The sequence below is a fragment of the Molossus molossus genome, unplaced genomic scaffold, assembly GCF_014108415.1.
Source record: "Molossus molossus isolate mMolMol1 unplaced genomic scaffold, mMolMol1.p scaffold_m16_p_26, whole genome shotgun sequence".
In the NCBI taxonomy this organism is placed as follows: Eukaryota; Metazoa; Chordata; class Mammalia; order Chiroptera; family Molossidae; genus Molossus; species Molossus molossus.
This window is the reverse complement of record NW_023425362.1, coordinates 2,740,702-2,766,526: the sequence shown is the minus strand read 5'-3', so window position 1 is coordinate 2,766,526 and position 25,825 is coordinate 2,740,702. Positions and strand designations below refer to the sequence as shown.

Here is a 25,825-nt window from a genome sequence, read left to right as displayed (position 1 = left end):
AAAAGCTAGCCGCGGATGCATTTTTTTTTTTTTTTTTTTTGAGGGGAGGGTGCCCTTCAGAAAAAAATATATGCATGTACCAACACATCTGCATATCGCTTTCAACGTTCTTTTGATTAAGCGTTTCAGTTCGAGGTCATTTTAGATGCATATGCAAGTCAAAAATAACACAGAGAGATCTGATCTATCCTTTGCCCAGTTTCCACCAAAGGTACACATCCTGCATCACAACACAGCCCAGATGTGGACGCTGATAATCAGGACACAGAGTATTTCCATCACCACCAGGACCCCACCTGCTGCCCCTTCACAGCCTCAGCTCCCTCCCTCCTGGTTCGAGGTTGTTATGGAAGAAGCTACGACGAACATTCGTGGGCAAGTTTCCGTGTGGGCAGCTGTGTCTAGGGGTTACCGCCTGTGGTTTTCTTTTGGGTACTGTCTTCACCTGCTCTTGGTATCAGGACACTAATAACTTCACAAAATGAACTGAGAAGTATTCTCTCCTCTTCTGTTTTCTGGGACAGACTATACAGAATTGACACGACTCTTTAAACATTTGGAAGAATTCTCCAGTGCAACCGTCTGGGCCTGGAGATTTCGTTTGGGGGAGTTTTTACATGACAAATTCTATTTCCTTAAGAGTAACATGGTCAGCCCTGGCCAGTTTGGCTCAGTGGCTGGAGTGTCAGCCTGCAGACCAGAGAGTCCCGGGTTCAGTTTCCACTAGGGGCACGTACCAAAAAAAAAAAGTGTAACATGGTCATTCAAATTATGTTTCATGTTGGATGAGTTGTGGTAGTTTCTGTTTTTTTTTTTTTTTTTTTTTTAGGAATTGGGAACTTATTTCTGATATTAGTAACCCATGTCTTCTCTCTTTCTTTCCTTGTTAGTCTTGCTAAGAATTTGTTAATGTTATTGATCTTTCCAAAGCTTTTTGTTTCATTGATTTTTCTCTTTTGTTTTTGTTTTCAGTATCACTGATTTCTGCTCTTATCTTTATTCTTTCTTTCCTCCTGCATGCTTTGTTTATTTTGCTCTTCTTTTTCCAAGTACTTGAGATGAGAGCATAAATGATTGACTTGAGACCTTTTCTCTTTTAAGTATTTAGTGCTATAACGTCTCCTCTTAGCACTGCTTTAGCTGCACCCCACGTTTTGCTACTTTGTATTTCATTGTTAAAAAGTTATTTAATGTGAATTTCAGTACATGAATGTGTGTATATGAATGTGCACACATACTTATACGTACATCAGATCCTAACTCTGCCCAATGAGAAAGACTGGAAGTGAGACACCCCAGTAATGAGCACACCTTGCACCAAGACCTTGGTTTCTAAATACAATTCTTTCCTGAAAAGAATCCAGAGTTCTGTGTATAAATAGCCAATTCCAACGCTGGGACAGAGAAAGTACAACATAAGCATGAAATGTCTTTTTGTGCCAAACAATAAAGGAATGCTAAAAGGATGGGGGGTGGGGCCAAAGGACAGAGCTGGCTCTTACATCAGTGTCCTTTTAGCCAAGTCTGAGATGTACGCCAAACAGAATACAGTCTGGGCCTCCAATGAAAGAAAACACTGCATTACGGCCCTTTGAATAAAACAGGAATTCATGAAACCACACCAACAAATGGGAAGGGAGAGGAAGCTCCTGTTATGGTGGAAAGCCAACTATGAACGTAGAGGGACAGATGGAGCCAGAGAACAGCTGACATTCATCACGGCGACGAGACAGAGGTGTGACCGTCAGGGATGCTAACACTGGAGGCTGAAGAGGACACGGAGGAAGCAAAGGGGCCGGTGGGGAGAGAGAGGTGAAGCGAAAGTGGACAGATGTCAGCTACTGCGGAATCCGGGGGCGGGGCTAAGAATTCTTGTTTTAGTCTTGCCACTTCTCTGAACACTGAAATCTGAAATTCAGCTTTTAAAAACATAACCCTACAGTAACTGTTTGGTCACGTACTTTTTGATCTGTCAACAGCATCCTCAGACACCTTTCAGCTGGGGCTCACAGCTGCGGCCCCTGTGTGACATTCCACCCTAAGGACAACCCTACATTCGGTTAAATAATTCGCAGTCGGTTTCTGGTGGTGCATTTTTTTTCCTTTATTGATTTTAGAGAGAGAGGAGGTAAGAGGGAGAGAGAGATAGAAGCATCAATGAGAGAGAACATCAATTGGCCGCCTCCTGCATGCCCCCCATGGGGGATCAGGCCCACAACCTGGGCATGTGCCCTGATCGGGAATCGAAGTGGCAACCTCTTGGTGCATGGGTCAGCGCTCAGCCACTGAGCCACACCAGCCAGACGGGAGTCGGTTTCTGTAAGTTGGATTCTACAAGAGAACCATGCACCCACTTTTATTTCAGAAAGAAAAAGAAAAAGCCCGGCCAGTGTGGCTCAGTGGCTGAGTGTCAACCTATGCATCAAGAGGTCCAGGTTCAATTCCCAGTCAGGGCACATGCCCAGTGGGGGGCATGCAGGAGGTGGCCAATTGATGTTCTCTCTCACTGATGTTTCTCTCTCTCTCCCTCTCCTTTCCTCTCTCTCTAAAATCAATTAAGAAAAAATATTTTTTAAAGAGACAGTTGCAGGCCCTGGCGGGAAGCTCAGTTGGTTACAGAGTGTTGTCCCCATACGCCAAGGTTGCGGGTCTGGAGCCCTGGTGACGGCCAAACCCGAGTTCCAGGCGGGAAGGAATCTCTCCACAATGACAGACACAGAACGCCCTCCCGGCGCACGCGCTCCCGTGCAGGCTGCGGGGGAAACACTTATCCGTCTTTTACAAAGGCCTCGGAAAGAATGCACATCGCTGCCGAAGGAACGTTCCCGCATCCTCCACATCGGCCCCATCGCTGTGGGTGGGTGCAGGCGGGGCTCTGCCGTTCCCTGTGCCGGACGGAGCTCAACATGTCCATGCAAAGTGACTGCTTTCAGAAACACCTTCCCACAAAGACGCCATCTCCAGGCGCCCCGAGTGTCGCGGAAGGGGAGGCACAGGCAGGCCTTGTTGGAAGTGTCATCAAGCAGAAAAAGCAAACTGACCGCCCTGCTCCCTGCTCGCTGCCCGGGGGCTGACCCGCGCGGACCCTACCAAGGGGGCCCGCCCTCTGGCGTCTGGCTGGCTTGAGCCAGTGGGAGCCCAACAGGAGAGTAGGGGGAGGGAGGGAGGGCCTCAGGCTGGCTGTGTCCCGTGCCGGCGGTCACGGCTCCTCTCCACGACCCTCTTTCTGGGTTCCACTCTGCCCTCGCCCCTTGTGCTCAGGACGACGGTGGTCACACCCCGGGTCCTGCACTTCTCCCCTTTGCGCCCCAATCTGGTAATCAACCCTCCTGGGTACGTCCTGTTTAGGGTCCCTGTTTCCCGCGGGGACCCTGACTGAGAGAACAGCCCAGGCGGGCTCCCAGGACAATTGGGGAGGGTCCAAAGGGCCCCAGAAGAGTCCCGCCCAGGACGTACTGAAATGCCGAGCAGACTCCACCGGAGAAGCGGGGTTCAGGGAGGGTGCCTGAGACAGTGCTGGTCCGCGGGAGGGCACGGGAGGGGTCCAGGAGGTGCCGCCTCCGCAGGTCGATGTCTCCAGCCTCCCTGCACCGCCGTGGGCCATCCAGACGCGTTGTCACAAAAAGAACGTGGCTGGTGGACGGAGGGTACCACAAGCTCGGGGACGGCCGCTGCCCCGGGGAGTGGGGCCACCCCAGCAAGGTCACCCTGCCGCGTGGGGCTGCTGCGCGGACCAGAGATGGGGTGCATGCCCCCTGGAGTTCAGAGCGGGCCCCTTACGCACGGTTTTCAGAGTCGCCTTCCCTTCTCATCCTCCGCGGCTTCCTGACCTCGGCCGGCAGCCTTCCCACCTTCCCCCACCCGCCAGGCCCTGGCCGGGGCACGTCGCCGGAGAAGCACCGGGACCAAAGTCCCCGGGAACCTCCGGCCGCAGAGGCAGCCCCGAGGGCTTTCCCTGTGTGGGGCCCGGGCAAACCACAGAATGAGGCCGCAACACACAGCGCCCACGGCTCGGTTTCCTCCACAACTAACCTCGGGCGAGAGGGGAAACAGCCGGCTCGGAGGAGGGGCCTGATCCGCGCCAGGGCCTCGCCAGCTGCTACACGGCGGCCTGGGAAGGGAAGAGGGCCGGCGGCGTCAGGGGTGCACCTCCACCTGCCTGTGCTCTCCGGGGAGCCCCCTTCCTCCGGACATGCCGGGGCACGGCCAGCGTGCAGTGACGGGCGGTGCACCCTGGCAGAGGTGACCAAGCAGGGGTCCCATCCCTGCTCAACTGGGACTCGCTGCTGCTTCGGCTACCGGGATGGTTCCAGAACACGCCCTCGCCCAGGCCCCCTGCCGGCTGACCCTGGGGACGCGTGGCACCCGGCTTCCCGCTTCCCTGCACGGAGCAAGGGTCCCAGAGGCCGCCTGGCCCACCCGACTGGCCTGCACCTGCCTGACGGGACGCTGGCCTCCGGTGCCCACCCACAGCGGGAGGGGCCAGAGCTGGGCGCCGGCTCAGAGGTGAGCACAGGCCACACTGGGGGACGACTGTTCTCGCCAGGTGGCGACGGTCGGCCCTGGAGCGGTGGCGGGCGAGAGCGTCCACTTCCTGCTCAAGGGTGTGGCAATGTCGCCACAAAAGCCTGCCCTCGGACCAGGAGGGGTCACCGTCACAGGACCTCTGGCCCACAAGCGCCCCTGGCAGCCCTGCCCGCGCCGGACAGCTGTCCTGATGGTGAGAGCAGGGTGGCCCGTCTGCCCGTCTGTCTGTCCTGACGTCAGACGGGCCCTGAGCGCAGAGGGACCGTGCCCCGTGCTCTGCCCTCGGTGGCTCCTGACCTCCCAGGACACAGGGGCGCTGCTGCCCCTCGGCCACCCAGTCAGGTGAAAACCGCTCGCAGGACAGACTTTCTCCAGGGTGCGAGGGAGGCAGCAGGACCCCACCTGCAGCGCACGCTGTGGGCGCAGAGAAAGTCCCCCGGGGAAACCTGGGGGGTGCTCGAGGGGTGGGAGCCTCCCCCGGAGCCGAGAACAGGTGTGGGAGGCCCCTGCATCAATGGGGAAGCAGCTCGAGGGGGTTAAGGTGTCAGCGACAGAAAACCCAACTTCGCCTCCACCGACGAGCCCCCGAGGGGTAGGCAGTGGGGTGCAGACCCGAGGGGCCCCCTGCACCCGGGTGCTACCTGGGAGCAGCAGGTGGTGCCTCTCACACTGGCTAATGATGGTCCCAAACTGACGCGGGGCCACCCCTCCGGAGAAGACGCAAGCCTGAGACGGGGCGATTACGGTACATCCGTCCGTCTGCGCTCTGCTGCTCCGTCGACGCAGCCCCGAGCCCCACTCACGTCCTGTCCTCGATCACACACATCCCATCATAAGCATCTGGGCACCCCAAGGCCACCCCTCCCCGAGACAGCAATGACAGGGCAGCGGGTGTCCTGGGAGTGGCGGTAGCCCAGACCAACCCCCCAGGCCCCTGTCTCCCCATAGCCCCCGAAATCCCAAGAAGAGCGCTCACCCACACTCGTGTCACTTCCCGGCCCCACACCCCTCCAGAACCTCTCCGCCACCCTCACGGCGCCCGAGGCCCCGAGGTCCACGTGTGGGTCACAACCTGCCCGACCCGTGATGGGGGGACACGAGCGGTCCGGCCCACTGGTCGGGGACATCGGAAGAAAACTGTGGTCACGGTGCGGGGAGACTGGGAAGGACACCCTGGGAGGCAGAGGGACAGCCGACGACAGACCAGGGACAGGAGAGTGAGGACCTCAGGCCCACGGGGTGGGAGGCGACACCAATCACCGGCGTGTCGAACACTTGAAGTGCAGCGCCGGGAAGGACAGAGGGCGCTCCCTCTCCACGTCTGATCTTACAGAGAGGGCCCAGCCCGCCAGCCAGGCCAGGCTGAGCCCTGGGAGGGCCTCAGGGTGGGGGCGCAAGGCCGGGGCAGACCCCCGGGAGGTGCCCTGAGTTTCCCGGGAGGAAGAAGACAGGTGGGCAAAGCCACAGCAACGGAGAGATGAGCATTTTGATGCAAAAACCAACAACGTGTTTCCTTACAAGCCAGTAAACAACCCCATAAAATGAAACAAAAAAAAACGCCCACACCTTCCCAGCATCTCCTCGGAGACCCTCCAATGCTCGGGTTACCGCGGGCCCAGCGGCCGGCGTGGCACTGAAGCTGCGTGTGAATGGCCGGCGATTTTACCTCCAGGGGAGACGCGGCCGAGGCTGTGGCCGTGAATGAAGTCTTTCTAAGTCCTTCCCTGGCGTGTGATCTCTGGCCTGTGTCCCCCCGCCCGACTCCCTGGGGGAGTATCCCGCCCGGCTCGGGGCTTGGGTACACTCACACAGACCCTCCACCAACGCTCCTTTCCTAAGTAGCTTTCGATCCGCGTAGTTTTTGAAATTTCGGGGTGGAAACGTCTGAGGACAGAAGGGCTGCCAGGCCCGGCGGGAAGGCTGTGAGCGCCCGTCCTACCTTGTTGTAGTAATGCACCTGTACCGAGTGCCACCGGCCGTCGCTCACGCCCCCGGCAACCTGTGGCGCCACCGTGGTCGTGGTCTCGCCTGTGGGCCGGGAGAGGAAACGGGTTAGCGGACCCCTGGGGCTACACGTCCTCCCCAGAAAAGATCAATGTCCTTTCCCAACGACATTTCAGACGGCTCTGTAAACGTCTTCAAGGTACCCGCGCGCCACCCTCCGGGGACTCCCCAGCTCTGGGGACCTGAGCCGTGGCTTCTGTGGCTTCAGCACGAGCAGCGGCACGGCAGTGGGCATCTCTGTGCCTTCCGGTCCTCGCACAGAACGGTCCCGGACACGGAGCAGGGAACCGGCCGGGCACGGGGGGGCCCCGGAGGAGGCCCTACCTGCGGAGAAGGTGAGCTGCACCTGCTCGTCCACAATCTCCAGGGCGAGGAAGTCGTGCTTCTCGTTGAAGCGGCCGTTGTAGAGCAGCAGGGCGTTCCTCTCCCGCGTGGCAAACCTGCGAGGCGGGGGAAGCATGGCACAGGGCGGCTGAGCCCGAGCGGGTCGCCGGCTGCCCACCCCGACGTGCCAGCCCAGCCAGGGGAGGGCGCGAGAGCAAGGGCTGCAAGCCATACACCCTGACCACAGCGATGTGTTTCTCCTGGAAGCGGTCAACCAGACCCCGTGGGGGAAAATATGGTCACCGCAGCCTATACAACGTGAAGGTCACATCTGTACGATGGCCTAGCAAGCTGACACAGTCACTGTGCCAACTGGAGACATTTGGGCGGAAAACACACACGGGGCATCTTCCGCCCCGGGAAGTAGATCCCACATAAGCACGTCGGGGCGTAGCGCCCCTTGTCTCCACCACTACCGCACTTCAGCCACACTGAGCCCCTCTGCTCCAGACACTGCACCACCCCTGCCCCAGGGCCTTTGCACCGGCTGCTGCCTCTGCCAGGAAGTGCCTGCCTGGCTCTGACCTCTCAGGGACACCCCAGTGCAATTTCCCCAGCTCATGTCACCTCACCTGTGCCCCTCACCCCGTCAGTCGAGCACATCACTCGGTGTATTTCCGAAAGTGTCCTTATTTGTTTGTTTGGGAGATGCATGTCCTTGAGGGGAGGGAGCATGCACCCCAGAGCCCCAAACAGGGTCTGGCCCACACAGGGCTTACTAACGCCGGCTGGACAAACGGGGAGGCAGGCGGGTGAACGTGCTGATGCAGGAGGAGCAGATCTGCCGGGCTTTGCTCCCCAAGAGCGAAACCCACTTACTCTGACAAGGTGAACATTCTCAGAAGCCCCGCCTCCCCCCGGCCCAGGTCCTGAGGAAGCCACTCCCTTGGACTCGCAGGTCCCCGACGGGGTGCTCAGACACACGGAGTCACCACAGCCCCGGCCAACGCCCCGGTTTCACAGACCCTGTCAACCCCCCGAGTGAGCATGGGGCTATCTCCTGAATCAGCTGAACGCCTCTCTCGGAGATTGGGGGGGGGGTCTCTGCTTCGATTCAAGGCTGCTTCGTCCATTTCCCCGAAGCAGGAGGCTGCTGGGACCAGCCTGGGGCCCCTGACCCCGGTCTGGAGAGTGGACAGGGCCCGTCCCGACCTTGAATCCCTCTGTCTGGGCTGCAGCAGAGCCCACGCAAGCCGGAGGAAAACCCCGCACAGCCAAGGGGGCTCCGGTGCGGGGTGAGCAGGTAGAAAAGGCCGGGAATGGAGACCAGGACCAAGCAGCTTGTTTCCCCAACTCGCCGGGTCCCGCCCCATCCTCTCGGGCGGGTCTCACGGTGGTAGGTTTCTCTCTGGACCAGGGTGGGAGCTGGTCTGCTGCATGGCCCTGCCCGGCACCCTCTGGGTGGCTCTGTCCATGGCTGGGGACCAGCGCTCAGAAGGGACCCAGGGCCAAGGGGAGGGTCTCAGCAGCAAATGCCAAGAAACAGACACCGGGGCTTGGGGAGGGGGCGGGCAGGAGAGAACAAAGCAGGGGACAGGGGGGAGGGGGAGAGGCAGCTGGGAACTCGGGCTGCTGGGAGAGCAGGCACTTGGCAAACAGAAACTGGAAAGAGGAGAAGCGGCGGGAAAACAAACCCCCCCCCCCCAAACAAAAGCCCTGGCGGAGCCCCAGCCCACCTTTCTCATGGTGGAGGACCCCTCAGGAGGCGGGGCTCCCCTCCCCCGCCCCGCCCCATGCACCACGCCCCAGAGTGCAGCTGCTCTTGTCCAAGTTCTCTGATTTTGCTTTGGAGGCCTTCCCCTACAAAACACGGATTTTGCGGCGGCCCTGGCGTCGTGGCCGTCCGCACGGACACCGGGAATCGCCCGCGGATCGCTGTCAGTGCAAACATTCCAAAACACTGTATCTGAGCCCGGACCGGTGTGGCTCAGCAGTTAGAGCATCAGCCTGCGGTCCAGAGAGACCCGGGTTCAGTTCCCGCTAAGGGCACGTACCTCGGTTGCCGTTTGTCCCCGGCCCTGGTTGGGGTCGTGAGGGTGGCAGCCACTGGTGTGTCTCTCTCACATCAATGTTTCTCTCTCTCTCTTCCTCCCTCTCTCCCTCCTGCTCTATCTGAAGACAAATGCAAAAATGGCCTCGGGTGAGAATAAAATAAAACAAAAACAAATAATAAAAACACTGTATTTGACAAACAAGTGGAGAGACAGACAGTGTATGTCACGTGGGCCTTGAACACAATATTTTATTTTCTAGTCTCTTTGAGTCTGGAGTCAACGAACTTCCTTTGCCTGTTTCCGGCAGGTTGGCCGAGGGCCTGCCCACCTCCGGCACCGGGCCTTCCGGTCACCTTTCAGGTCAGACTGCTGAGCCTGGGGTGCTGGGACACAGCACGGGACATCCCTGAGGCGCTCCAGGACCGCCGTGGGCAGGCACAGACAGACAGCTGGGCCTCCGCACGGTGACAGTGACAGGCACGGCTCTCCCTCGGGGGCCTGAAGCTGCAGACCCCAGCCGGGGTCCCACGTGGGTTTAAATACAAGTCTCCAGAGGAACAGGCATCTGCCTCGGAGACTTGAGCGCAGCCGAGCACTCCGACAGCCAGGACAAAGGTCCGGGCCGGCACCTGGCGTGACCTCCCACCCCGACCAGTGAACGGGGGAGGACAGGTCTGGGCTGCGGAGACGTGAGACACGCCCTGGCCAGTGCGGCTGAGAGGTCAGAGCGTCGGCCCACGCCGCAGAGCGTCTGGGTTCAATTCCCAGGCAAAGGCACGCACCTGGGTTCCAGGTGCAGTCCCTGGTCCCGGTGAGGGCACACGTGGGAGGCGACCGATCGAGGTTGCTCTGTCTATCGCCTTCCCTTCCACTCTCTCTAAAAATCACTGGGAAAAATACCCCCAAGCAGGATTAACAAAAACAACAACAAAAGACTCGAACCGCAATGTAGAGGTGACCTGTCGGGACCTCTGCGGGCAGTCGGGGGAGGGTGGCCTGAGCCCACGGGGGGTCAGGCTGCGGCGGTGGACAAGCGGGCAGTGACTGGACCATCCGGCAGAACTGGAATGCAGGCGTCGCCCGGCCGGGGTCAGGGGGGCTTCCTGAAGGAAGCAGCGAGGGAGGGGCAGCGGGAGGGGCGGGGAAGTGGCCTTGTGAGGCTGGACAGGGTCAGAGGACCACAGGAGGGGAGGGGCCGTGTCCTGGGGCACATGGTGCTGGAATTGGGGGTTACCGGGGATCAGACCACAGAGGGCCCTGTGCTCCATAAGAAGTCTGAGCTGCCCTGGCCAGGTTGCTTGGGACTGAAGGGTCATGGGTTTGATTTCCAGTCAAGAGCACGTACCTAGGTTGCAGGTTCGATCCCCAGCCACGGTCAGGGTCATGCGGAAGGCAACCCATCAATGTGTCTCTCTCATATTGATGTTGTTCTCCCTCCTCCCTCCCACTACTCTCTCTAAAAATAGAAGAATGTCCGGCAGGACTGAGAGCAGAGGACCCCAGGGCCGTCACACCATCTGTCACCAGGGAGCCTGACTGATAATGAGAGACAGGGAGGACACATGGCCCTGCCGCCTCGGGCCACCCTGCAGACAGGGCTTGAGCGACAGAGATGGACAGGGGGTTCCTCCGGGGTCCATGCAGACATGTCTGCGAGCCGGACACGGCATGTCAACCGCCCAGCCCAGCAGAGCTTGTTTGCGGCTTCCTGGGGCTCAACTGCGCACGCTCCCCGCCCTGCGTCTCCTCTGCTGTCGCGGGGCCCCGTCTGCATCCCGGGGAGCACCTCCTCCTCGGCGTGCACGGTTTGAGAGCCCCGGGGACATTTCTAGAAGCGTTTCTGGTTCGCCTCTGGCCCAGAGCACCCCTCATGTGGCCTGCACACGGCGCGAGCTCCGCCCGGTCCCCCAGGCCGCTCCCCTACTCCCATCCGTCCCTCCTGGCTCTGCTGGGCTTCGGGGTGATGGTGGCACACCCCGCCAACCACGCCAGCACTCTGCGGGGCCTGCTGGCTGCTCTGCACCCCCTTTTCAGGAGTGAGACCCTCAGGAGATGCCCAGATCTCCAAAGGACAGAGGGGGGCAGCTGGGGTCCAGGGTCTTACTCAGAGGACACGGGATGAGGCATTCCTACCAGAAATCTGTCTCCCCAAGGGGCCCCCTAGACGTTGGCAGAGCCGAACAAACATGAAACTACCTCCTCCACTAAGTGAAACCTGAGGGAAGTCTTTAAAATGGGAATGATAGACTTGTAAAGATTAAATTAAATCCAAATGCTCTTGGGGGGGAAGACGCAAAAATAAACTAGTAAGCCCGGCCGGTGTGGCTCGGTGGGCTGAGCATGTCCCAAGAACTGAGCAGTCCAGGTCTGATTCCCAGTCAGGGCACACGCCCGGGTTGCAGGCTCGATCCCCAGTAGGGGACGTGTCTCTCTCTCACATCGACGTTTGTATCTCTCTCTTTCTCTAAAAAAATAAATGAAAACATATTTAAACAAATGAGCAGAGCACACGATTAGCCTACAGCCTCCTGTAACAGGTAAGGAACCGGGCCGAGACGGGTCAGGCAGACCCTCTGGCTGCCCAGCTCGTAGGCGCCAAAGCAGAAACCCAAGCCGAGTCCACCCGACGCTGAGCCTGCCGGTCCCGGCTCCCTCCACCTCGGCTCCTGGACGTCAGGTGCCCCGGTGCTGGCCGGTGAGCAGGACCAGAACAGGCAGGGCCGCCTCCCAGCATGCGACCCGGCAGCCATACCGAGCCCCACGCCTGGCTCGCCTGCCATTGGTAACCTTTGAACAAGGGGCCCCATGTGCTCAATGTGCACGGGGCCCTGAAATTCAGCAGCTGTCCCCGCAGCCAGCACGGAGCCCCTGCTGTCACAGGTCACCCGTGGACGCTGCTGTGCTGCCTGGGCCGGGCACGGGGTCGCACTCACGTGAGGGACACGCTGAAGTGGAAGCGCTGCCTGAGGCCTCGGAAGGTGACGAAGGACTGGGGCGGGAAGCTGCGCGTGGTCACCTCGCAGTAGGGCCTCTCGAAGTCGCCGGGCGGGCACACGCAGTGGAAGCCCCCGATGAGCAGGTTCACGCAGGTGCCCCCGTTCTTGCACACGCCGTTGGCGCAGCGGCCCGAGCGCACGTTCACCTCGCAGTGGTCTCCTGCAGGCGGGCACAGGACGGGGTTACGTGGCTGCCGAGGACGGGGTCAGCGGGTTCCCAGCGAGCACCCCCGGGATTTGTCGGGGGACAGTCACCCTGCCCCGGGCCTGCCGGGTGCCCGTGCTGGGCGGGGCAGAGACGTGCAGCACTGAGCCCTTCTGACACCCTGCCCCGTTCTGAACCCCCCTGCTGAGCCGGGCTCTCTCCAGGGAACTGCCCAGAAGTAATGAGACAGAGGCACAGGCCTCAGCCTCCCCCCACACCCAGCCTCCCCACACCTCGACGGCGTCACACTGCCCCAGGGCCACCTCCTCACTGCCTCTCAAGCCACGTCCCCCTGACCCCCAGCTGAATTCCAATTTGTTTTCATCACATCTGTCTCTCCCACCGGCCAAGGAGCTCACTGAGGAGGCACCCTGTGCTCCAACGTCCTCCCTGGAGCCTCTTCCCTCAGTGACAGGAGGGTTCCAGACGCTTCCCCAGAGACTGAGCAGGCAGCCCCAGCTGACCACCTCTGCCCCCGAGGCCAGTGGACCCAGAGCGCCCGCCCAGGACTCAGTCAGCGGCGAAGGGCCCGGTGCTCACCAACAGGAGGCACGGCCAGCAGCCTGACTCTGAGCTGGCACCGTGTCGGGTGCAGAGGGCTGGCTAGGTGATCCCGGCTCCCCGGACGGGCAGGATGGCCCCACCCACATGGAGCAGACACTGCCCGCCCCCTCGGACAGCTGCAGACTGTCCGGAGCTTTGAGCAACTGGAAATTTACCAGCTCTCACAAGACTCTTTGCCAATTACTGATTTCTAAATGAATGCACTTAAAAATAAAAATATTTCGCCGGTGTGGCTCAGTGGTTGAGAGTCGACCCTGCACCAAGAGGTCGTCAGTTTGATTCCTAGTCAGGGCAGGTGCCCAGGTTGTGGGCCTGATCCCCACTAGGGGGCATGCAGGAGGCGGCCAATAGATGTTCTCTCTCATCAATGTTTTTCTCTCCCTCTCCTTCTCCCTTCCTCTCTCTCTAAAATCAATAAAGTAAACAACATATATTTCACCCACATACTAAACAACAACACTGTCCAAACAGCATGGTCTGGAGCACGAAGAGTCTGCAGCGGCTCCTTGCACGTCCTACAGGGAAAGTCATGTGAGCTGGACGCCCGGCTTGTACAACCGGCACCTGCCTACTTTGCTCAACGTCGGATTTTGGAGATCCTTCCTGTCAGCACACGGAGCTCCGCTCTCTCTCTCTTTTTTTTTTAATCCTCACCCAAGGACATTTTTCCATTTTTTGTTCAGATAGAGTGGGAGGGGGAGAGAGAGAGAGAGAGAGAGAGAGAGAGAGAGAAACATCGATATGAAAGGAACACATCGAGTGGCTGCCACCCGCACGACCCAACCAGGGCTGGGGACAAACTGCAACCGAGGTACGTGCCCTTAGCGGGAACCGAACCCGGGTCTCTCTGGACCATAGAACGATGCTCCAACCACTGAGCCAAACCGGCCAGGGCATCCGCTCTCTCTTTTTAATGGCTGCGTAGTACTCCGTTAGAGCACTCCATCGGAACTCAAACCACAGCTCCCTTTCATTGCAAGTAACTTTCCAGAATCCCTGGTGTGCTTCATGAGCAGCTCCCCGAGAAAACTCACACAGGCTGAATCAAAGGGGACACACTTTCCATTCTGACACTTCCAAACTGCCCGCCCCAGAAGGGTGCACGAAGTTACACTTCCTCACCAACATTGCGGTCAATCCCTAAAATATTTTGCATTAATGACAACTGAATCTTAAAAGCGTTTTATTTGCATTCAGTTTTGCATTTCATTGGCAATTTCTGTTTCCTTTCCTTTGAACTGCCCGATAATTTCTGTGCTTATTTCGGTTCGCCTGACACACACATTCACATCTATGCCTACCTTTACACACTGTCACACGTGTACATACTTGCACACACGCTCACCCATTCGCATTCAGTCTCATTCATTCACACACACACACACACACACACACACACACACACTGACCACTGCTCCTGGCCCCTCCAGGTAGGCTGCCTGCAACCTTCTGAAATTCTTTGCCTAAATTTAAAATGCTTAGCTTAAGGCGTAACTGTCCCCATACACTTCAAGTTATCTAATCTCTGCTTTAAAAATATCTGTGACATTTAGGAGTGTTTGCTTGGTGTCGGTGGCCAAGTACAGTGTTCTGGAATAATAAAGCCACCGAGAAAGGACAGGGTGGGGTGTGCTCCCCAAACCGTGACGGCAAACAAAGGGAGGCCAGCACGGCCCTTCCCACGCGCTCCGCCCTGCGGCGTCCCGGAATCCGACCTCCAGGCTGCGGTCCAGGTGGCCCGACATTCACCTGGACGAGAGTGAAGCCCACAGCCGGCCACGGCGCTCCGAGCTCTGCCTCAGCTCTCCGCCTCACCTGGCCTCCACCATGTCCTCTGAAAGGCCCCCTCACCCCAGCCTGGGGAAAGGAAGGGGCCCGCACACCCAGGGAGCCAGCTCTTCATCGCTGGAAGACCTGGTTTGGTAATGCTGCGGGTATTCCTGCTTCCCGGTGCGGGGAGACCTCGTTCCCAGGCCGCCCCATGAACGGAGGACGGAATCGGGGACCTCTCCCAACACAGCCACGCGGGGCTGCTGCCTTCCGATTCCCTGCAGATCCTCCAGCACCCGGCTGTCCTGTGCAAAGGGCCTGCGGAATCCCAGGCCCCTTCTTTCCTCTCCCAAAGACCTGCTGCCTCAAACAAGCTGCAAATAACACTGTCTCCACAAAGCTGTGGTTTGTTTTGTTTGAACTCTTAAGGTGTTTATTGTCGCTTCCAGGGGGGAGTTGTGCCGGCTTCCTGTGGCTGTGGTAAGAAGTACGACAAATTGGTGACTTGAGACAACAGAAGTGTTCTCGCCCAGGCTGGGGCCCCAAGCCCAGGCCCAGGGGCGCGGAGCCAGGCTCCCTCTGCAGGCTGCAGGGAGGGTCCTTGCGGCCTCCCCCGCCCCTGGGCCTGCCGGGCGCACCTTGGCGTGTGGCTACGTCATCTGGTCGGCCTCCGCTGTCACACAGCCGTTGCCCATCTCGAACCTCCCTCTCCCCTATCTTAGCAGGACTCCAACCGCTGGAGTTAGGATGAATTTAAACCGAACTCATTAGGATGAACTCCGGACACAACTTTGGGGGGACATCACTCAACTTGCTGCAGTGGCTGTCTGTCTGTCCGAATATTGCAATCATAGCAAATCCTGGCATCTACAATCACAGGCAGAGCAGCATCTGACCCTGCGGGGCTGCGTCCCCAGGTCTGGGGTCACCCGCCAGCTCCGGGTTCTCTGCCTGGGGACAGGCTCTTCCTGACTTTTCCGTCTGGGCCAGGAGGGGGCGCAGCTCTGGGGCCAGCCTGGCCCAGCCCCCTACTGCCGCGGCTCGCCTCAGGCCCGCCTCCCACCCTCCATCCACATCTCCCCTTATTTTCTCCCTGCAGCTCAGCCCTCAAAGCTGATCTCCCCTCACCAAGCCTGCTCCCCTGGGGGTCCCACCCCCTGTCCAGGGGGTAAGCCAAGAGAGCCCAGGGCCCATGCCTGTCCCCATCTCCCTTGACCCCATCAATGTCACCTCCCAGAGTCCCAGGTGACTCGTCTCCACGGCCGGTTGCACGCAGTCTACACCACCCCCATCTGCACAACCACAGCAACCTCCCCTTGGGCCCCTGCACCCAGGCCAGCTGCCGCCACCTTACACCTGCTGGCTCACCAGTAACACTGGTGAGAACTCCAGAAGCTGCCCTGGCCACACCCCGGCTTCGACGCAACCCCACAGGGTCTGCAGGGCAGTTGGGGGACTCATCAGGCTCATGTAGGAGGCTCTGCACATGCTCCGTGGGTGTCCACCACGATCGACAATGACAGCCCAGCGGGACGATCTCTCTGTCTGGTGTCCCTGCCTCTGTGGGTGGTTTCCCTGAGCCTGGACGCTCCGGGAGGCTTCGCCCACCGGCCTGACAGGTCCAGGTGCCCGTGACAGACTCTGCTGAGCCTCGGATCTCCCCCTACAGAGCCTGTCCCAGCTCCAGGCCCCACACGTGGCGTGACTGTCCCTGGGCATGTGTCTCTGGGGCAGGGGTGCGCTCAGTTCTGGGCTGAGTCTGGGAAGGCTGAGCACCCCGTGACCACGCGCACCGCCCAGCACTCGGAGGGGCACCGACGAACGCCCCGCACCCCGCGAGTACTCCCGGGTGCCTGTGGAATGAAATCACAGCAGGCCAGGAGGTCCCCAATTCCAAGCCAGTGACGAATGCTGGACTAAAACCATAAAACCAACAGAGTTCACGCATTTGATTCAAATAGTGCTGGAAATACGTTGATGTGATAAGTGAAGAATTCTACCGTTAAACACGCCCCGTTTATAAACGGCAGTGGGAACTCGGAGTGTCCGGTTCTAGGTGAATTGGGTCGGCTAAGAGAGGTCCTCACCTGGGGTTCCGGAACCTTCATTCGGGCCCAGCACAGCTGTTTAAACTGCACATTATATGTGTGCTAACAAATCCTAACAGCCAGCCCTGGGGGTGTGGGGGGCCGGTGTGTAGCTTTCGCCCATTTCCATGGCGTACACTACCCCTCCTCCACCACCGCCACCACCGCCGCCACGTTCACGCCACCGACTTGACATCACCAGGCACGGAGTGGGAAGAGATGGGATACGACAGTTTGTAACTCTCAAGGTCACCGTCTCTTCGGTAAATAATTCGGGTCAAGTTCAGTGAGCCCACGTCTACGATTCTGTTTCAGGGTTCTCATGAGACTCTCTGGGTGAACGAAACCCGCGTTCGCAGAGGCGCACCATCAACACTCACCTTTTCCAGAAATTCCCCTTCTGAATCAATTTGGCCTCCCCCTTCCCCCCAAGGATCTTTATGGAGTCAAATGCTTGCTTAAACCTGGAGGAAACCTCCCTCCTGCTGCGACCCCCCCCCATTACGCAGGCCCCACCCCCACGCCCAGGATCCGGTTCACCTGGGCAAGCCGATAGCCTCCCTTAATAATGCATGCAGCATGCCCCCCCGCAGGTGACAGACAGGGTTGCAAATGTGGGACCCCAACCGAAAATGTGACCCCCCAAAACATTCTTCACTACAAAACAGAAGTTCCCAGGGGCCAGGGTCCCCAGCCCTCACACAGGACCCCATCACTGCACACCTGTCCCACACCAGGCTTGGGGCTGGGGGTGAGGGGACCCCAGGCCTCACACAGGACCCCATCACTGCACACCTGTCCCACACCAGGCTTGGGGCTGGGGGTGAGGGGACCCCAGGCCTCACACAGGGACCCCATCACTGCACACCTGTCCCACACCAGGCTTAGGGCTGGGGGTGAGGGGACCCCAGGCCTCACACAGGGACCCATCACTGCACACCTGTCCCACACCAGGCTTGGGGCTGGCGGTGAGGGGACCCCAGGCCTCACACAGGACCCCATCACTGCACACCTGTCCCACACCAGGCTTGGGGCTGGGGGTGAGGGGACCCCAGGCCTCACACAGGACCCCATCACTGCACACCTGTCCCACACCAGGCTTAGGGCTGGGGGTGAGGGGACCCCAGGCCTCACACAGGGCCCCATCACTGCACACCTGTCCCACACCAGGCTTGGGGCTGGAGGTGAGGGGACCCCAGGCTGCAGTGTCAGAACCAGAGCCGAGTCCCCTGGAGAAGCCCCCAGCTCCACAGGGCTTAAGCCCACGGCTCAACGGGCAGAGCAGCTGAGCCAGCCGAGCCCCCCACTGGGCCAGTCACTGCACCAACCCTCACCGCGCCAGCCTGGTGCGGGACGCTCTCAGGCCCCCACCTTACAGACCAGAAACAGGCTGGGCACAGTGTATAAGACCCACCATTTTTTGTATGTGACAAAAAAGAATTCTTTAAAGGTAAAGGAAGTGAATGACAAACGGCAGGGTGGGGGCCGGGGCGCAGGGCTGCGCAGGAATGTTTGTGGGAGGTGGAGAGGGGAGAAGAGCCAGGAGGGGTGCCAAGGGGAGCCCGGCCGAGACCCCGGGACAGGAGAGGGCTGGGGCAGCCCGGGGAGGGGAAGGGCGGCGGGGGGGGGGGGTGCACAGGTTTCACGACTCCTGTTTTTCAATCGAGAGACAACGGCCTTCTAGCCCTAAGAAACAGCTAAGCGCTTCGAACTAGAAAAACTCGAATTTCCGAAGGTGGCGTGAAGCGTGGTGCGGTGGGCCACCCGAAGTTCAGGCGGGAAGAAAGGCCAGGAGCACACGGGGCGGAGGGCGCAGGACACCACCAAACACAGCGACCCGCTGCCGGCCGCCCTGTGCAAGCCCAGCCTCGCCCTGGAGGTGAGGTACGGACAGGGGTCTGCACCTGACAGACCAACCCACAGCGTGGCTCGTGGCTGGTGCCCCGGGCCTCACCAGCAGGGGAGGCACAAGGTCGCAGGCAAAGGACAGGGACACCGCATGTCCTGGGGAAGGGGGGGCCGTGCCCGAAAGGACTAACCACTGAAAACGGGCCGTCCATCCTTCCGTCCGCCTGGGCCTCAGCGGCCCTTCCACCAAGCCCTCCCCCCGCAGCGCTGCCTGGGAGAGGTTCCGAGCGAGCTCCCGACGGGGCCTCGGTTTCCCCGGCTGCTAATTCCTCTCTGAAGGCAGGAGTCCCGTGTCTTCCCTGGAGCGCCCCGAGCACCCCACGGCTGGTGTCCAGGACAAAGGAGCTGGCTCCGTGAGCCCTGAGCTCAGCAGCTGGCTCTGGTGCCTTCTGGTGACTCGGATCTCAGGTGACTTTGGAGACTGGTGGCCCCCTGCCCCCTGCCCCCAGGCTGTCCCCCTCACACCTCTCCTGTCACTCCCCCCACACAGGCCCTGCCTGGAGCCTCCCCACCTGCAGCAGGGGGAGGGAAGGCGGAAGCCTAGACCCCTGTGGGCCGGTCCTGGGTTGGGACTTCTCAGGGTGACTTCATTGTTGTCTTTGGAACAAACTCCCAGAACCTGAGACACACCCATTTTTTAAAATATAAATAAAACATACATTCCAACAGGAAAAAAAAGAAAGATTCGGGTGTGTCTTTGCTCACCTGAGAAGTCAGCATGCATGCGACCCCCGGGGCTTAACGCGGAAGGTCCGTGCAGGCCCGGCCGCAGCCCAACCACGGGACCCCTCCTTTCAGAAGGGGGTGCCGCCCGCACCCTGCCGCTCCTCACACTCACTGTGGGGGTGGCAGCAGAAAACAGCCCCCCGCCAGCTGCACAGTGGCCCTGAAAACCTGTCCACGTCTCCCCAGCGGGGCGGAGGGCGGGGCCGAGGCCCCGGGCCCCCTCGCTGCACAGGGAAGAGCCTTAGGGTGGAAAGGAAAGTTGGCAGCTGTGCCCGGAGGCTGGAGGGGCGGCCCCCCCTTATCAGTGAGCAGGGAAACCGTGCCAACCCTCAAACAGCAACGTGTCCAAACGCAGCCGGAATGCTAACGAGCACCTCCACCCTCCGCGCAAGGCAGCAGCTCAGCCCCCGGTTCAAATTCCCTTCCTGCCGGAGGAGGGCCAGCGCCTCAGGACAGACCCAGGCCCGGGAGGAGGGCGCGTCTTCCCCGTTAGTCACCTGGAGTCACGGGCACACCCATGGCCCTCGGCTCCAGCTCCTAGAGCTGGTCACCCCGGCCCCAGGAGAGGAACGGGAACAGCCATCTGTCCACACAGGGAGAGGGCACAGGCGTGGCTGACGGGATGTCTGGGGTGCCACTCTTAGGTCAGGGGCTCAGGTGGGACTCCAACAATGCCCGATGGCCCTGGGTCCCGACGGTGCCTCCAGAGAAACTGTGGGGACAGCCGACCCGTCCTCCATGCCAGTAGCCACGGCCTCGCTTACTCCTGCCACAGAAATGCCCTGAGTGCCCAGCGGGCACGGGGCAGGAGCGAGGGTGTGGTCAGCAGAAGGACAGAGCCCCAGATGTCCACAGCCTCCTCCCTGAAGCCAGCAGACAGGGGCCCTCACACTGCAGAGGGGCCTCCGCAGGTCTGTTCAGTTAGGGGCCTTGACACGGGAGGGGTCCTGGGGTCCTGGGGCCCTGGGGCCCGAAGTCACGGCCCAGGTCCTCAGGAGAGGGAGGGGGACGAGGGCAGGGAGCAGGAGCTGGGGCGGCGGAAGGCCAGGGTGGATGAGGCCCAGAGCCGCAGGGGAACCACAGACAGCGACTGTGCCGTGGAAGCCAGTGCTTGGAGGGACCAGTCACGGCAGGCGCAGGACACCGGGGGGAGGTCTCATGGAGCCCGCGCCCTGGTTCCTCCTGCAGAGGCAGCTGATCCCACTGGACAGAGAGCCTCTGGGTGGGTGGGACGGCAGGACCGGCCACAGGGCCTCTTCTCCCCGCTGACGGTGAGGCGACATCACCAGGGGGTTTCAGTGGCGCAAGGCCTGCTTCGGGCCACCTCACCAGCCGGGGTCGGACGCCGTGGTGCCCGCTTTTGCTCCGACCCCTGGACGCTGGCCCCAGTGGACAGACGCTGGACAAGCCAGTTGACAAGTGGCCACTGTCCACCAGAGCCCACAGGCAGGTGAACTTGTGCCCCCAAAATCGTACATTCAAGTCCTGAGCCCTGGCACCCGTGAATACACTCATATTCGGACAGTCCTTGCAGGTGTGATCGAGTTGAAGTGCGACTATGCGGGATCGGGAGGGCCCCGGCGGGATCGGGGGGCCCTGGTGGGACCGAGGAGGGCCGTGGTGGGATCGGGGGGCCCCGGAGGGACTGGGGAGGGACCCAGCAGGATCGGGAGGGCCCCGGCGGGATCGGGAGGGCCCTGGTGGGATTGGGGGGGCCCCGGCGGGATCGGGAGGGCCCTGGCGGGATCGGGGGGCCCTGGTGGGACCGGGGAGGGCCGTGGCGGGATCGGGGGGCCCCGGAGGGACTGGGGAGGGACCCAGCAGGATCGGGAGGGCCCCGGCGGGATCGGGGGGGCCCCGGTGGGACCGGGGAGGGCCGTGGTGGGATCAGGGGGCCCCGGTGGGACCGGGGAGGGCCGTGGCGGGATCGGGGGGGCCCGGCGGGATCGGGGTCCCTGGCACAATGGCCACCGGGCACAGGTGGAGCACACAGGGAGGAAATCGTGCGCGGACACAGGCGGAGAAGAGTGAAGCACAGGAAGCCGAGGACCACCTGGCGAAGCTGCGCAGAGGCGGGAAGGATGGTCCCCAGAGCAATGGTTCCCAACCTTCCTGATGCCGCGACCCTCTCATACAGGACCTCGTGTTGTGGGGACCCCCAAGCACAACGTTATTTTCGTTGCTACCTCTGTAATTGTAACTTTGCTACTGTGATGAATCGCCGCTGGAAATACGTGTTTTCCATGGTCTTAGGCGACCCCTGTGAAAGTGTCACTTGACCCCCAAAGGGGTCGCGACCCACAGGTTGGGAAATGCTGCCCTCGAGCCTCTGGAGACAGCGCAGGCGAACCCCACCTTGGCTTCGGACATCGGCCTCCTGAACGGAGAGAATCGGTTTCTGGAGTTTTCAGCCCCCCAAGTCCGTGGTGCCTCCACACAGCAGCCCCCGGAACCCAACAGGGCCCCGAGGGGAGCGCAGGGCCGGCCTGGGGACCCTCCTGCCCCGAGAGCAGGCTGCGTGTGCCCTGTGCCGGTGGAGGGGTGCTCGCTGCTCCTCCAAGCCCGGCTCCGGGGAGAGAACCCCCTGGGTCCACACGTCCGGGGGCACCAAGCGGCCCAGACGCGAGCCTGGACCCCGCAGAAGGACGGCGCGGGCAGAGCCTCGAAGGAGCCCGAGCATCCTGGGAAGGACCTGCCCTGCTGGATCTGAGACCTGGATGACTCGCCGGGCAGGGACTTGCACCCTGAGGGTACGCTGCTCTCGGTTATGAACTACATGCTCCGTGAGGACGAATGCCCGCCGGTGGCCGGAACCCTGCCTAGCGCGGTCCGCAGGGCGCACGCGGCACCTCGGACGTGGGGCTTCGCCTGGGCCACTCCGCACGGCTAGGCCACGGGAGCGTGGGAACACGGGACTGGTGACAGGACCAGGTAGATGCAGCTGGTGTCATGTGTGCCTCTCACAGCAGATTCGGAGAAGGGCCAGGACCAACTGCAGACTTTCCCGTGCGCAGGAAAAGGTGGCTAGACAGGCAGACTTTTCTACACCAAGTTTCTCTGGCTTCGAACCTACACAGAAAGTTCTGGCCCAGGAAGGTCACCACGGGGGCGGCCAGGGTCCCCGACCCTGGGGAAGTTACCACGGGGGGCGGCCAGGGTCCCCGACCCTGGGGAAGTTACCACGGGGGGCGGCCAGGGTCCACAACCCTGGGGAAGTTACCACAGGGGACAGCCAGGGTTCCCGACCCTGGGGAAGTTACCACGGGGGACAGCCAGGGTTCCCGACCCTGGGGAAGTTACCACGGGGGGCAGCCAGGGTTCCCAACCCTGGGGAAGTTACCACGGGGGGCAGCCAGGGTTCCCCGAACCTAGGGAAGTTACCACGGGGGGCAGCCAGGGTTCCCGACCCTGGGGAAGTTACCACGGGGGGCAGCCAGGGTTCCCGACCCTGGGGAAGTTACCACGGGGGGCGGCCAGGGTTCCCGACCCTGGGGAAGTTACCACGGGGGGCGGCCAGGGTCCCCAACCCTGGGGAAGTTACCACGGGGGGCGGCCAGGGTCCACAACCCTGGGGAAGTTACCACGGGGGGCAGCCAGGGTCCCCAACCCTGGGGAAGTTACCACGGGGGGTGGCCAGGGTTCCCGACCCTGGGGAAGTTACCACGGGGGGCAGCCAGGGTCCCTGATCTTGGGGAAGTGACCACGGGGGGCAGCCAGGGTCCCCGACCCTGGGGAAGTTACCATGGGGGGAAGCCAAAATTCCCGGCCCTCGGGAGGTTACCATGGGAGGCAGCCAGGGTCCCCAGTCCTAGGGAGGTTACCACTGGGGGCAATCAGGGTCCCTGGTCCTGGGATGCTCTCCTGGGGCCATGGACCTGGTTGGTGACAATCGCTTCATAGCCCATCACACTGCCCTCGGCCCCTCGATGCCCTCCACACACACGGCACTTTGTAAATAAAGGTGCTGTGTTCTCCATGGGAGGACCAGGAACCAGGTGAGCAGGGGACTGAGCTGCTCCTCCCTGGAGGCCGCCCAGGGCAGACGGGCCTGAGCTCAGAGGCCAGACACGAGGTTCGAATCCTGACTCGGCCCGAGGCTGGCTCCCCCTCCCCCAGGACGCGGGGGCAGGACCACCGCGCGGGCGTCCTGGGCTCCGTGGGAGGTGAGCGGCACCCCTGGCCTCCACCGGCGAGCCCCCCCCACCAGCAGTGATGGCCAAAAATGTCCTCGGATATTGTCAGATGTCACCCCCGAGAGATCCGCGGGCCTGCACAGGTTAATGTCCCCTGCCTCATTTTCCCCGTTTTCAAAATCGGGCCGTCGGGCTGCTGGAAGGAACCCGAGAGAACACGTGTGGAATCATCTAGAACAGTGACTAGCACGCTGGCTGCCATCCTGAGGGCCACAGAAATGAGTGCACGGCCCCCAAGGGGACAGGGCAGCCACCACACGTGAACATGGGCCCAGGGGGCCGGAGGGAGAGGCACCCGAGGAAGTCGAGGAACCTTCCAGAAACGTCCCAGAGCAGGGACAGCGCTGAGGTGCCCCCGAGGGCGGCCGTCGGAGTGGACGCAGGACGCAGGGGTGTCCCCGCCGCGCCGACCCTCCCTCCCCGCCGCCTGTGTCAGCGGCACAGGAAGTGCCCGAGCACAGGCGGCTCGGCTTCCCGGGCCCGTAATCAAACCCCCGCGACGACAGCGCGCTTTCACCGCGAAGGAATGAGCTCAATTACCTCCACGCAGGAGAACCGGGCTTCAAAGGGGGGAGGAAGGAAGGGAGGAAGGGGACCAAGGGACGCCCCTCAGCCCGAGTCAGTCTGTCTCCGAGGGAAATACTACGTGAGGTCGTTTTACTGCCCCCGACGCGGACGAGCCCCGCGCCCGCCCTGACATTTCATCGGTGCTCTGGCTGGGCCAGCGCCCGGCGTCATTATCCTTCTGGAAATGACTCTCGTGGTGAAAACAAAATTTGAGAACTTAGGAAGTTTTCAACAGGTCAACCCCTCTTGGGAGGGGATCCAGGGGTCCGCGGGTCCCTAGTGGCCCCAAACTCACAACATCCTGGACCTCTCGAACCCAGGCCTGCTGCGGCGGCCCGTGAGGCAGGGCTGGGCGTGACCACGTCAGACCCCGGCCCAGACTCCCACCAGACACACAGCTCAACCAGTGACGGGTCGGCTGCCCGGTCCCCGTGGGCGCCCACGGAGCGGCAGGGCCAGGCCTGACGCGCACACTGGCCGGGCACAGGGCACGCAGCAGGCACTCGGTCAGCGCCGTGCAGGGAGGGGGGGGGACGGCACTGGCCAGCTCCCTGGAGTGCAGCAGGCCCGCCGGGGGCCTGGGCCACAGCATTTCAACGTGGCCTAGAGGCGGCTCCCTGCCAGGAAGCGAGAAGGAGAGGAGGGGACACACACCGTCCTGAGTGACCGCCTCAGAGCCCACTTCAGCTCGGAGGGGCGTGTGCAGGGCTCCTTGGCAGAACAGAGCCCCTCCCGCTCCAACAACTCAGGAAGGGATGAAGGGGGGGGGTCTCCTTTGCCCCCCTTCCTCACTCGCCACCAGGCCCAGTGTGGCCAGGGATCCAGGACCAACACTGGGGGAGCGAGACAGTGGGGGAGAGGCCCCCCGACCACGGGAAGGACAACTGGCCACCGGCGGGCAGGGGCGGGGAGGACACGGGCAGACGACCTTGGCTCTTCCCACCGACCGGGTGGTGACCAGGCTGGGGCACAGCTGCGGCAAGCCGGGGTGCACACCCCTCCCTGGCGGCTTCTCCTCCTGTCTGAAGTGAGGCTCCAGGCAAGCTGCCTGCCCTCCTGTCTCCATCCCGGCTGAACTCTCTTCCTGCTTCAGAAATACCCACTAACCCCGTAAACCCTGCCCCCAGCGCGGCGAACTCGGGCTCGTGTCCCACCCTCCCAGACAATTCCACAGCTACTGATACCAAACGCGAGAACCGCGGACGGCCCACAAAGAAGCACCCCCAGGCCCCGCACAGCTCCCCCTAGACAGCCTGGCACGCTGGGGCCCTCATGAACTGCTTCCGCCCGTGGCCGTCACTTCACGGGCCGCCACCCGGAGACCGGAGCAGGAAAGGCGTCTCCACGCGGCTTGGGGCGGGCCTTGCGTGGGCCGCCGAGGAGCGAGCCCGTCTGCGGTCCGTCAGGACCAGCTGCGCGTATGTCCCCTGCCGGGAAGAGGAGTCAGTTGCAGTGACAGTGAGGCGGGAAAGCAGGAACCTCTTTCAGACCCCGGTGACTGACAGCCCACGATGTCCGTCCCGGTACGACGGCCAATCAGACCTGGGGTCCGGGCTGAACTGCTCACCATGGAAAGGACCACCTGCCGTTGCAGGATGCAGGTGTTCTGGGCGAATTCGGTTCTCACGGGGAGGGTGGCTGAAGGCGCTCGGGTCAACAGAGACCTCAGAGCTGTTGTCAGGAAGTCATTTAAAGGTTTACAGGGCGGCGCGAACGGGAGAGCCCCGGGTTCGGTTCCCGCTAAGGGCACGTACCTCGGTTGCACTTTGTCCCCGGCCCCAGTTGGGGTCGTGAGGGTGGCAACCAGTAAATGTTTCTGCTCTGTCTGAAGATAAATGCAAAAGTGTCCTTGGGTGAAGATAAAAAAATAAGTAAATAAAGGTTTACAAGGCCGCCCAGC

The 25,825-nt window shown here is 61.4% G+C and overlaps 1 protein-coding gene across 1 annotated transcript in view; it reads right to left on the bottom strand.

Annotated features, from left to right (window-relative positions):
• Positions 1-25,825, bottom strand: part of CELSR1 (cadherin EGF LAG seven-pass G-type receptor 1) — a 129,405-nt gene that overhangs the window by 54,845 nt on the left and 48,735 nt on the right. Inside the window, exons 3-5 of the mRNA XM_036278239.1 lie at positions 11,843-12,065; positions 6,856-6,971; positions 6,467-6,555 (exon numbers count right to left, since the gene is read on the bottom strand). Of these exons, the coding sequence (XP_036134132.1) occupies positions 6,467-6,555; positions 6,856-6,971; positions 11,843-12,065 (428 nt within the window). The remainder of the gene's footprint in view (positions 1-6,466; positions 6,556-6,855; positions 6,972-11,842; positions 12,066-25,825) is intronic.